General features: G+C 33.0%; 1 protein-coding gene across 6 annotated transcripts in view; it reads right to left on the minus strand.

Annotated features, from left to right (window-relative positions):
* The window catches only part of RICTOR (RPTOR independent companion of MTOR complex 2), a 119,901-nt gene that overhangs the window by 63,825 nt on the left and 42,340 nt on the right, over window positions 1-13,736 (minus strand). For all 6 annotated transcript variants that reach the window (XM_036846061.1, XM_036846057.1, XM_036846058.1 and 3 more), the window contains 3 exons: window positions 9,684-9,748; window positions 8,706-8,837; window positions 3,048-3,111 (listed from right to left, as the gene is read on the minus strand). In XM_036846061.1, coding sequence (XP_036701956.1) covers window positions 3,048-3,111; window positions 8,706-8,837; window positions 9,684-9,748 — 261 coding nt within the window. The remainder of the gene's footprint in view (window positions 1-3,047; window positions 3,112-8,705; window positions 8,838-9,683; window positions 9,749-13,736) is intronic.

Here is a 13,736-nt window from a genome sequence, read left to right on the forward strand (position 1 = left end):
TCAGTGAGTAATCAATGAGGGAAAAGTCATAGAATTTAGTCTCTGTTGAAATAAAAGTTTAATCATCTTTTTTGCATGATAGAACAGACATATATAAAACAAATCAAAGATCATAAGTAGGTAATAAATTTGTAGAACTGCTATAAAAGAATTAGAGAAACACTGAGTTCTCTAAGGGAAATATTTAAAATTTCAGCTGAGACTGCAAGATGAATATAATATACAAAGGGGTGGAAATGAAAAGAATAGGATAGAAGAGTGATCACAGCAGTGGTGGAGGGCAGCTTGTCTACACATATAATGGCATAATGAGACGGGTCATAATTGGTTGCCCCAAAAGTGGGCTCTGAATGCCAAGATAAGCAGGTTGTGCTTAATACCAAAAGGATTCCTGGGCCAGTGTAGGTTTGGAAATTTGGAGAACTGGGTTTTTCACGCTGGCTTTGACAATATCTTGCTGTGTATCAAGGGCAAGTGATTCCTTTAAATGAATCCCTTTCAACTATAAAAAAAAAAATCTGTGATATATTAATCTCATATTGCATGAATAAAGAAATGATATATGAAGAAAATAATGGCTTAATTAGGCAGGCAGTAAGAAAAATTTAAGTTGGATAAAGAGTAGCAAGATCTGACTAGTGTGAAAATAATACAGATAATGAGAGAGACAAGAATCAGGAAGGATTGCCTGGATTAGAGCAAGAAAGAGACATGAAAAAATCAGAGACATTGAAAAAAAACCAAGCAAACAAACAAAATCTCCTAAATGAATGAAATAGGTGAAAGAAAAAGTAACATGAGTATTCCTTAATTATTCATAAAGCAAGTTATCCTAAAGCAACAAATGTTTTTGCTTTTCCTTTACAAAAGATTAATACTTTCACAGAAAATTTTAAAACTGTTCTGAATGCATACAAAGAACCCACAGTGACCTAGCAATTATATTATTAATATTAATTTCTACTAGCTCAGTTGCCAAGATGTTGCTGGAAAAAAAGAACTATGTGCTTCAATTGTTAAAAGTATTAGTGAAATTATAGTTCCTCTGGCCAATAGAGGTCCCTGTTCATTCAGCAACCTTGCTTTCCCTTTTACTCTAACTGCTTTTAGCTAAACCAAGGAGGAATCCTGTGACATAACTCTTCCTTTGAGCCTGTATTTTACCACCAGGTACAAGCAGTCTTCCTGCCCTTGAATCCACAAATGATATCTGCCTTCTTCAAAAGATAACAAAATAAAATTGCATTTTTGTTATGGCATTTCTAAATTGTTTCAAGGGTCTGTTTATTTTTACTGGGCCATTTTATAAATTAAATTGTAACTTGTACAAAACACTGTACAAAAGAGAAATAAAATATTTAGTGAATAATTCAAAGAAGCTGAATTTAATTTAATCCATTTAGGGTTCTTTTTTCATCTGAACGTAGTTTCTAAGGCAGCAACTCTCGAAGTGTGGTCCAGAAAACTGAGGGTCCCGAGGATATTTTCAGAGATTCTGCAAAGTGAAAACTATCTTCGTAGTAATTCTAAGACATTATTTGTCTTTTTTACTCTCACAAGTACATATGGAAGTTTTCCAGAGGCTCCACTGCATGTGAAATCACAAGAGACTGAATACAAAAGCAAATATGACAATCCAGGTATCTTCTATCAGGACAAACACTACAGAAATTTGTATAAATCTAAAATAATGCCACTCTACTCATTAACTTTCTTTTTGGAAAATATAGCTATTTTTATAAAAATATGTTATTTATATTTACTTGTAATGAGTTTATTTTTTAATATGTTAATATATTTTTAAATTTCTCACTTTTAATTCCTAGTATGATAAATACTGACATATATATAACTCAAATAACCAAAGAGTTATTCTAGGTTCTTCAGAAACAAATTTTGTTTTCTTATCTTGAATTCTCAAAATCACGCAGTAGAAGAGACTGTATGTATAAGTAAAAAACATAAACCTAATTTTTGTATTTAAATATGAAGAGTCAAATCACGGTGCCAACATAACAATTTACCCTATAACAAACATTTTTTAAATCTATCTCCAATACCACTCTTAACTAGAACTGCAAACTTCTTTTAAGACAACTCATCCATTTACTTCTTCCTTACTATGCTCACCTGTGGGTACTATTACTAACCATAAACTGAACAACTGGAAGAAAAAGGAAAAAGAGGAGATCTAGTTAATGCACAAACTCAACAGTCTGCAATTCTGGAGCATGCACTGTATTCAAAGGTGGGAAAAAAGGAGAAGAGCTAAAAAAGTTATCTGCTAAATAATCTTAGATGTTTTTACATTAAAACAAACATACACTGCATGAGTCTTATGACTTTTTAAGATGAAACATGATACTTTACGATGAAACATGGTAAAATTCTTACACAAACTGTACCCTAACCAGATTAACTCTCAGTTTACTCTATTCCTCTGCCATTAGGGCATCACATCACATTAAATAACAATAAAAAAAAACTCCTGGAAGGCCTCTCATTAGAAGCATTATTGATTATCCTCAACACCCTCTCTTGGAGAGTTTAGATTTTGACCTTTTATTCTGTACAATGGCCTGAATTGTTTATTGCAAGTGCCTACTGATGTATCCAAATTCATCTTCAAAACAATCAGCTTGTAATTATTTTTGACATTCATTTAATAGAATTAACTCCAAGCATATAATTAAGAAAAAATAAGGGTTGGAGGCAAGTAATCCTCTTTCTCCAGTAACATATCAAAGCAGTAATTTCATTTATATGCCTACTGCAGGAAGAAATATTCTTTACAATAAACATTTTATAAAAAATACTGACCTACCTATACCCAATCACATAGAATAATTACACAACATATCTATGCTTATCTTGAAGTTTTAATAGACCTATATATAACTCATATATAATTTTAACAAAATAAAAATGTTTAATGAGAATTCAGTCTTTCAATTTTAATAGAAAGATTTCACAGTCTAAATCTAAAAATGTAAAATGCGTAACATGAAAATCATAAATCTGCCTTTACTCTCAGACATAGAGCCTACCTTTCTGACTAATCGAAGTGCTTGTGTCCTCTCTACCTCGTTGCTCTGCTGTATGTCAATGCACCTAAATAATACATAAAATATTTAATTATTGATAAAAATCTTATTAAACAATTTTTTTGTATAATACCATGATCAGACCCATGTTCATGTCAATATAGTATTTGTAAATGTTAATACAGGTTATTTCTCAGTACCAGCAAATATTTATTTAATTTAATATCTCTAGTGATACTTATTATAATAAAACATTTCAAAACTATTTCATTTAAAACTCCAGGAAAGAAGAATATAGTAAGTAATTTATAGAATTATATACATCTATACAGAAATAATAAACATATTTATAAAGCAAAATATCAGAAATCTACTGAAAAAATATTCACCTATCTTTGATAAAGTTCACAAATATTTTATAAAAATTGTGAAGGAAAAATATTTCAAAGCCTATGTTTTCGTTTAATTGCGATTTTAACCAGAGCCTAAATGTTACATGTTATAACTAAGTTAAAAGTCTTGTATTAGCCACAATAATTCTATTTTACCAAAATATAATTTGAAATGTGACTGTACTTCAAAAATTAATGCTCATATATCACTTAACTGACATTTCTCTGTAAAATTTATTAAATTATTCAATTTCTAAAGAGTCTTTGGTTTATGTGGAAGAATAATTCATTTTTACTTATGTTTAGACAGTTCACAATTCTAATCAATACTTTATATATCAATACATAGATAATTTGCTATTCAAAAGCATTTCTGCTATCTGAATATAATTAATCTAAAACAACTTTAATAAGAAGCAAATAGACATATAATTCCATTTCTGGCCACAACAGATCAGACCAATCCTCCTGCCAAAAATAACTATAAAGGCTAAATATAGTACTTTGTAAAGCAACTGTTAAAAGGGCAATGGATAATAATCCCTGGAAAGTGAAGCACAAGTCCATATCCACTCAGGCTTTGTCCCTGGGGACACTTGCCAATCCCCAGTTTTAGGGGAATAGAGTCCTAAAAGAAAGCAAAAATCTTCCTGTACTGGAGAGACAGCAACTTTAGGGCAACCAAAGTGGCTGAGACTTGAGGGAAAAAAAAATCTCAAAGAAAAGAAAATAGGAGCATAAGCAAGAATCTGCGTGCAATCCCCTTTCCAACGCACTTGCCAATTTCTATGTTGTACAAATGCAGAGTTAAAGTCCAAGAAACCAAGCAAAAAGCTACTGCTGAGAAGCCAAGGAACTGAGCAGAAATTTTAGCAGGTACATAATATTCTAAGAAAGATGTTAAGGCTCAAGGCTGGTCAGGATGAAGAGGTTCTGCTAAATATCTACATTTTCACTTGAGACTCCATATAGCCACTTCCTAGAGCAAAGGCAAAGGGAAAAAACAAATTTTAACACAATCAGTGTGATAAGCCAACATTCCAGAATAAAGCTTAACTCTTTTAAGAGAAAAATAACATGATCCAGAGCCAAAAACTTTTAACATACAATGTTCACATCCAATCACATATAATATGAGGTATGCTTTAAAACAAACAAAGGGTCAAGTAACCAAAAACCAAGAAAAGAAAATGATAATAGAAACAGAACACAGGTGATTCACACACTGGAGTTGTCATAAGAGGGCTATAAATAACTATGATTATTATGTTCAAGAAAATAAAGCAGAGACCTAGAATGTTTAAGTAAGAGTAAAATATAAATTACAGAAATACAATAACTGAAATTAAAATTTCAAAAGACTGATTTACTAGCAGGATGGAGGACTATTAAAAAAACAGGTAAGTAGAAAGTAACAACATTGACGCACAAAGATTAACAACAACAAAGATTGAAATACAGTAAGGGCATAGAGACATGTGGCACAGTGAACAGATTCAACACTGTATAGCTGGAGTACCAGGAGATAGGAGAGAAAGTAACAGGAAAAAAAACCTTTAAAGTAGCCAAAGGAGAAAAAGAAGCAACAAGAAGAGAGACTACTTACTGTTCAACAAAAAGAAACAAAATCCAGAAGACAATAACTTATTTAAAGCATTGAAAAATAGTAACTGGTCAAAAAAATAGCCTTCAAATGGGAAGGGAAATAGAGGATTTATAGACAAATAAAATATGAGAGAATTAAACTCCAGTATACCTACATTATGAGAAAATAGTAAAGGAAATTCAAGAAAGTGACCCAAGATAAAAGGGTGGAAATGCAAGAAGGAAGAATATTGGAATGGGTAAATAACATAGGTAAATATTAATAGTTCCAATTTAATACAATAACAGGACTATCCTGTCGGGTTACAAATACATGTAGAAATAAGGCAGAGGGGAGGTGATGGTCAAGCTGGAAGAGGTTTCCTGCATTGTTCTGGGTGTAATAAAAGTGGTAAACCTTAACATATCAAGAATAAATGTAATCTCTACGGCAACTGCTAATCGAAGAAAAGGCTTTAAAACCAAGACGTTAATAGAAGAGGAAAAAAATTCTTGATTATTCCCAAAGAAACAAAAAAGGAGCAATGCAAGACCAAAGAACAGACATGACAAATAGAATACCAACAGCAAGACAGCAAAGTCAAATATATGAGAAAACTAATGGCAAGATGACAAATTCATAAATATAATTACATTAGATAAAGCACATAGACCCTGCATATAAAAAACCACTAGACATAGTCTAATCCAATTAGAAGACAAAGGTGGTCAAACTAGATTTTAAAAAAATCTATATGATGTTAACGGGAGAGAAACTTAAATGTAAGAACAAAAAAAAGAAAGTGAAAGGACAGAAGAGGATATATTGTGCAAACCCTAAATAAAAGAAAGTTAGTATAGCTATATTAACATTAGATAACATGAACACTCATAAAACAAATATATTAACATTAGATAACATGAACACTCATAAAACAAGTATTACTAGGAATAAAGAGAGACATTTCATATCTATGAAAGGATTAGCCCAATGAGAAGGTTTAACAATTCTAAATATGAATGCAATAACAAAGCTTCAAAATATATAAAGCAAGAACTGACAGGGGGACTTCCCTGGTGGCGCAGTAGTTAAGAATCCGCCTGCCAATGCAGGGGACACAGGTTCGAGCTCTAGTCTGGGAAGATCCCACATGCCGCAGAGCAACTAAACCCATGTGTCACAACTACTGAAGCCCTCGTGCCCTAGAGCCCGCACACTGCAACTACTGAGCCTATGTGCTGCAACTACTGAAGCCCACATGCCTAGAGCTCATGCTCCGCAACAAGAGAAGCTACCGCAATGAGAAGCCCACGCACCACAGTGAAGAGTAGCCCCCCACTCGCCGCAACTAGAGAAAGCCCACGCGGAGCAACAAAGATCCAACGCAGCCAGAAAAAAAAAAAAAAATTGAGTCCATAATATTAAAACTTCCTGAAAAAGAAAACCCCAGGGCCAGACAGATTCGCTGGTGAACTCTACTAATCATGTAAGGTAAAAAGCAATATCTTACATAAGTTCTTACATAAATTCTTCCAGAGAATATAAAAAGAGGGCAACATTTCCTTAGTTGTTTTATAAACATACTGTTGATACCAAAACAAAAAAAATATTAGAACAATGGAAAAATATAGGCCAATACCTCTCATAAACATAACTGCAAAAATTTTTCCACAGAATATTAGCAAACCCAATACAGTTATATGTAAAATAAAAAGACATCATTAAAAAGTGGTGTTTACTTCAGGAATGCAAACAAGGAATATAAAGAAATCCACTAAGAGTCTACAGCAAGTATCATAAATAATGGCAAAATACTGAACACTTTCAACTTGAGTTCAGGAGCAAAACATAGTTATCCAATTACCATTTCTAGTCAGTGCAATATTCTAACCAGTGCGATATGGTGAGGAAAAGAAAAATATAAGGATTGGGAAGGAAGAAATAAAAGGGTCATCATATGCAATTAATGCTAATGTACATAGAAACTCTAAAATAACCTTAAAAACAATTAGAATTAAAAAGTGAATTTAGTCAGGTCACCGAGATAAGAATATACAAAAACAAAACATAAAACCTTACAATTATTTTTCTATATATTAGCAGCAAAAACTATGAAAAAGAAAATTTTTAATTACATTAATACTATATCATGTAATAAATGCCTTAGGATAAACCTACAAATATGTGCAAGACCTCTCTGCATAGAAAACTACAAAATGTTGAGAGAAATTAAAGTTCCAAATAAATAAAGGTTTGGAAGATTCGATATTACTACAATATCAATTCACCCCAAATTAACACAGAGCTTCAATGCAATTACTATTGATATCCCAGAAAGTTTTATGGAAATGGACAAGTTGATTTTCTAAAATTCACATGGAAATACACAACCCAAAATAGAAGAAAAGCTGGAGGACTTATACTAAAACATATCAACACTTATTGTCAAGCTGCAGTCATTTAAAACAGGGAGAAAATGGAGCAAGAATAGACAAATAGACCAAACAAAGAGAACAGGGAAAGCAAAAACAGATCCATACTTATCAGTTACCTGACTTACAACAAAAATGAAGCTAATTTAGACATGAAAGGAGAATCTTTTCACTAAATGCCTCTAATATTTACTGGATATTGATAAAAATGAATTGTGACCTGACACCTATTTCAACATATACGGAATAAAACCTTTAGAAGAAAAAATAGGATATTATCGTCCAAAGAGACCAAAAACATTAACTATAAAATAAAAGACTGCTATATTGGATTTTATTAATTAAGAAGAGTAAGAAGACAAGGTAGACTGAGAAGATATTCTCAATACATATACTCGAAAGGAATCATATCCAGAAGACATCAAGAACTCCTACGCAAAAAGATAGACAATCCAATTTACAAATGAGCAAAAGACAAAGAGGATATCCAAATAGTCAGCAAGCAAATGAAAGGGAAACAGAAATTAAAACCACAATGAAACTCACAATGAAAACCACAGCAGAAAAGGGTATAATTAAAAACTGAAAAGAGCAAATGCTGATGAGGATGTGGAGGGATTGGAACTCTCAAACATTTCTGGTAGGAGTGTAAATCAGTACAATCACTTTGGAAAACTGTTTGGCAGTAACTACTAAAGTTAAATATACATAAAACTTATCACCCAGCAATTCCACTCCTACATATATACCTAAGAGAAATGAGTGCACACGTCCACCAACAGACTTGTGCAAGAATGTTCAGGGCAGCTTTATTCAAAATAGCCAAACACTGAAAACAACCAAGAAAAAAATCAACAGAATGGATTAAATAAATGGTGCTCTATTCATAACATAAAATACTACACAGAAATTTTTTTTTTAGAGCAACATGGATAAATCTCACAGATAACACTGAGGAAAGAAAAGAGTAATGTATACTTCCAATATATGATACTCAAGAATAGGAAAAACTAGTCTAGGATGAAAAAAGTCAGAGTAATGTTTACTACTGACTGGGGACACAAGGGAACTTGATTGGGATGCTGAAAATGTTCCATATCTTATTCAGGATAATAGGGTACTTGGTTGTAGCTACGTGTAAAAATTATCAGGCTTTACACTAAAAATCTGTATACTTTATGGTACGTATGCTAAAACTTAATACACAATTTTAAAAAACATATAAAAACATAGGGAGCGCTAAGAAAATTACCTAGCTATTAAATAGTCCACTTTCAATTTTAGCACCTTCTGCAGAATACTGGAGTCTTGGATGAGATACCGAAGAGCTCGTAGCCCTGCTGCCCGCACTTCTTTTGCTTCATTCAATAAAGCTAACCGCAAGCTATATGAAAACAAACAAAAAGTCTTGCTGCATGAGTTTCAAATACACATAAAATTATGGTACCAAATCCTTTTTCAGTTGAAATAAGCAAAGCTACTAGTCATTTTACATATATAAAAATCATTCACTGTAAGCCATGGAACTTCACTAATGTTATTTTTTAATTTTTGCCTCCTTGGTATATTCCTACCAATCAAGAAAATGTTAAGAGTTTTGTTCTACCTTCTGTAGTTTATTTTATATAAACAGTGGGAAATTAAATATGCCTTTTTCAAGCTGTATCACATATGCCTCTACAGTCTATCCCCATCTATCTACTTACTTGTCTCACTTCTCCCAAAGAATCATTGGTTTAAACCAATAAATAAAAATACTTTATAATGACAGCAGGAAGAAACTACTTATACCAATTTTAATTCCTCAGCATGCCAAAACGATGGCTATGAAACTGTAACATTACGCCTCTCGTGGGCTTCAGCAAATCAAGTTTGCCATAAGCACACTGTGTCTTAGGTGAGATCTAGAGATAACTGTACAGGTTCTTCTTGCTCTTGGGAATAATATGAGAACTTTTATTCTGTGATTTAACTTAGAAGTTTAGACTGTAGAAGTCCAGGTACTTTTCAATATTAGCTTTGGTTCTTTATATTTGATAATTACAAAATATCAGTAAGAACAACAGGATAACAGTTAAAACTGCTGGAGATCCTGAATTTTTCTAACATTCAAACAACTGTTTCTATAAAATCAAAACAAGGTGTTATACTCTATTTTTAGTTTAAAATTACTAAAACTGAAATTACTAAAATCCAGAAGGGATGAGGAAGGCAACTGAACTATACTTACCAAATTATGATATCCTCATAGTTAAAACCCAGTTTTTCTTCATTGTGGCCAATATCACAAAGCAGCTGTCAGAAAAACAAAACAAGTATGCATAAACATAAGCATGTATTTTTGCTTATTTACATACATTACTTTTTGAGACTGGAAAAAAAGGTATTTTTCTCTAATAAAATTTTGAAAAATATATGATTCTACTGTCTAAATATGATTTATTTCTATTATCTTATCATTTATTTGACCTGACAGTTCTAGGTTTCTTGCCTTTGTCTGAATTAACCAGCTGTTTTTTATTATTCTTTTTTCCCCCTCCATAATCTTACTGTTTTAAAAACTATTCTTGGGACTTCCCTGGTGGTCCAGTGGTAAAGAATCCACCTTGCAATGCAGGGGACATGGGTTCGATCCCTGGTCAGGGGACTAAGATCCCACACGCCGCGGGGCAACTAAGCCTGTGTGCCACAACTACTGAGCTCACGCACCTCCACTAGAGCCCACATGCTGCAAACTACAGAGCCCACGCGCCACAACCACAGAAGAGAAAACCCACACGCCACAGCTAGAGAGAAGCCTGCGCGCTGCAACAAAAGATCCCGCAGGCCTCAATGAAGATCCCACATGCTGCAACTAAGACCTGACGCAGCCAAAAATAAATAAAATAAATAAATAATAAATTAATTAAAAAAAACTATTCTTTTAGTGGTTACCATAGAGATTATAACATGCATTTTTGACTTACTACAGTCTAACAGAAATTACTACTTTACCATGTTCTCAATAATATGAGACTCTAATACTTCAACTCCATTTACTCCTCTCACCTTTCACTTTTCGTTTTTTCTATCTTTTAAGCCCCAAAAGACATTATTTTTGTTTTTAGTTAACATTTAGTCAATATCAATTTATATTTACTCTCAAATTCACCACTTCCATTATTCTTCACTCCAGTGGTACCTTTATGGGATGTTCTCTCTTCTGCCTAAAGAATCCTCAGTTCATTGTTGTTGATCTGTTTTATTGGTATCTTCATTTGTTTTATAGCCAAGGTTGCTGGCAATGGATTTTTTTGGTTTTTGTTTGTCCAGAAATGATTTTTTTCCACTTATGTTTTTGGAGGACATTTTGCTGGATTTATATAAATTTTTAGGTTTGCTCTTTTCTTAAAACAATTTCAAGATGGCTTCCATTGTTTGTTGAGAAGTCTGATATGAGTCTTACTGTTGGCTCCTATGAAGGTCTTATCCTTTTTTTCAGACTCCTTTCAAGATTTTTTTATCTTTGATTTCAGCACTCTTGCTGTTGAAGGGTGGTTTTATTTGCATCCCTCCTTAGGGAAAACAGAAATTTCCGAATCTCTGGGTTGATATATTTTATCAGTTTTAGAAAATTCTGTATCTCTTCAAAAGCAGTTTTGCCCAATTCTCTCTCCTCTTTTTCTGGTAATTCAAATGTTCGATCTTTTTGTGTATACCACAAATCTCTAAGTCCTCTTTTCTGTTTTCTCCTTTCTCTTTTTTTTCTGTCCTTCAGCTGGGTATTTCCTATTTATTTATCTTCTGATAAGTCTAATCTTCTATTATACCTATCTAGTGAGTTTTTAATTTTACATACCGTGTTTCCATTTAACTTTGTACACGTCCAATATCATAATGAAAAAATCTTCATTTTTCACCTATTTTCTCCATAGTTTCCTCTATTTTCTTGATATATTAACTACATTTTAAATATTTAAAGTGCTTATCATCTAAATGGATATGAATGATGTAGATAATCTCTGAGTCTGTTTTTATTATCTGTTTTTCCTTTTGTTCTGGTCATGTAGTCCTGTCTTTTGGTGGATCCTATAATCTTTGTACATAAAAACTTGCAGAGATTCCTGACTACGTTATCTTTCTCCACAAAGGGTTCATCCTTCTCTTTGTCAGGCCAATGGACAATGGTGAGTCCATATTAGGCTGCTGCCCTGGTAATACTCAGTCTACCTCTGGTTTTTCCCCCAGGTTTCAACTGAAAGCTTGTTGTTCAGGGGACCAATCTCAAGACGATGACATGTCTCACTTTTGTTTTATAAACACACTAGAAAGTCCACCCTGATTTTCAAAGATTTTCTGCTTAGGATTTTATATTTCCCATCCCAGGATTCAACAAATAAATGTACTGAGGGGAGAATCTCCTTTTACTTGATTTCTCCCATTTGATGGTCTCCATCAAAAGCTCTGTGCTGTTTTTCCCATGTTTCAGCAACAGTACTCCTGGGACTACAGTCTAAATTTTTAGCTTCCTGTCCACATTCCACATTAGCCAGTATCCCCCAGGTAAATGTTGCTGGAGAAGTTAGATCATCTCCACAAGATTCTCTCTTCTCTGAAGTCTTGGTTCCTACCCCACTTACAGCCAGAGTAGTTGCCTGATGCCTTCAAACAGGCTTTCCTTTTTTTTTTTTTTTTTTTTTAATTAAGAATACTGATCTAATACTAGCTATTTGCACCCCACCTGGATGACAACATATTATGTTGATCTAGTCTGAGTTTTGAAAACTGACTTTTATCTAAAAGTTACATAAAGCTTCTCAAGTTATTTATTGGGCCTAACTGAAAAGGATTAAAGAGAAAGTTGATCATTTCATTAACATGAAGGATCAGAAGGGTCTTCAAGTGCTATTATTACTCTCCCTCAGTAAGAAGTTATGAAGTTATAAACCAACCAAAGTGACCAGCACATCTGCCTCTGTGAAAAGCACAATAACTAATGATATAAACTCACTGTTCTATTGGTAGGATCCTTGTAAAACTTCCTGTCCAATTTCTTCTTCAGAGGCAAAAAAAAAAAAAAGATGTTGCAAATAGAACAGGGTAGGGGATAGGAATACAGGAACCCTCAGATACTGTAACATTTTCATAGCAGGGGAAAAGACTATAAAAATGATCACTTTATGTGGCAGGAAACTGCTGTGTAAATAGGTAAATAGGCAAAACAAGCTAAAAAGCTTTCCTTCACAGGCCTTTATCCAAAATGATTATACTGGTATTCCTATAAATTCCTTAAAATTCTGAAAGATGATAAACAAAGAAGGTTTAGAGTGTCAAAGAGTATGAAAAAAATTTTATTTATTGTTTTTATTGTGTTTTGTTATACAATGTTGTAAGTACTTAAATACTGAGAAGGATGAGACTTTTTATACATACGTATATCAATAGAACTAACACACCACTGTAAAGCAATTATACTCCAATAAAGATGTTTAAAAAATAATAATAATAATGTAAGATTTCCTAAGCTTTGGGACAAGACAGGAAAATTTCTATACCTCTAGAAAACCAATGTCATACCTAAAATTTTAAAAGTTAAATAATACATTAGTCAAAAATATTTGGAAAAACATGATAGGCAAAAGGTTTAGGCCCTATATTAGTTTGCTAGGGCTGCTGTAACAAATACAGCAAATTTCGTGGCTTGTAACACAGAAATTTATTTTCTCATGATTTTGGATGCTAGAAGTCCAATATCAAAGTGTCTTGACACAGTTTCTTTATTCTGAGGGCCTCGCTCCTTGGCCTGTAGATGGCTATCATCTCTCTGTGTGTCTTCACATGATCTTTCCTCTATGTGTGTCTGTGTCTTTATCTTTTCTTATCAGTACATCAGTCATATTGGATTAGGGACCACCCATACAATTCCATTTTACCTTAATTACCTCTTTAATGGGCCTATCTCCAAATAGAGACACATTCTGAGGTACTGGGATAGAGCTTCAACAAACAAATTTGGGGGTTGGGGCGGAGGACGAAGCACAATTCAGCTCATAACACTCCACCCTCACAGCAAAGTAATATGGGCAGGACCTTATAATGTGAAGGTCTAAACAAATTGCAGAAAGATTTATCAGAAGAGGCAAAGAAAATGCACAAAGAATTTACTGAAGAAATAATACTGATAAATAAACATGACATATTTCCTATTTCCTAAAATCTGAATCAAATACATTGGAAAATGCTATTTAAATAAAGCTTAACAAACTCGCAAGAAACTATTTTTTAACATGATTATACCAGATAA

This window comes from Balaenoptera musculus, chromosome 3, assembly GCF_009873245.2.
Source record: "Balaenoptera musculus isolate JJ_BM4_2016_0621 chromosome 3, mBalMus1.pri.v3, whole genome shotgun sequence".
NCBI lineage: Eukaryota > Metazoa > Chordata > Mammalia > Artiodactyla > Balaenopteridae > Balaenoptera > Balaenoptera musculus.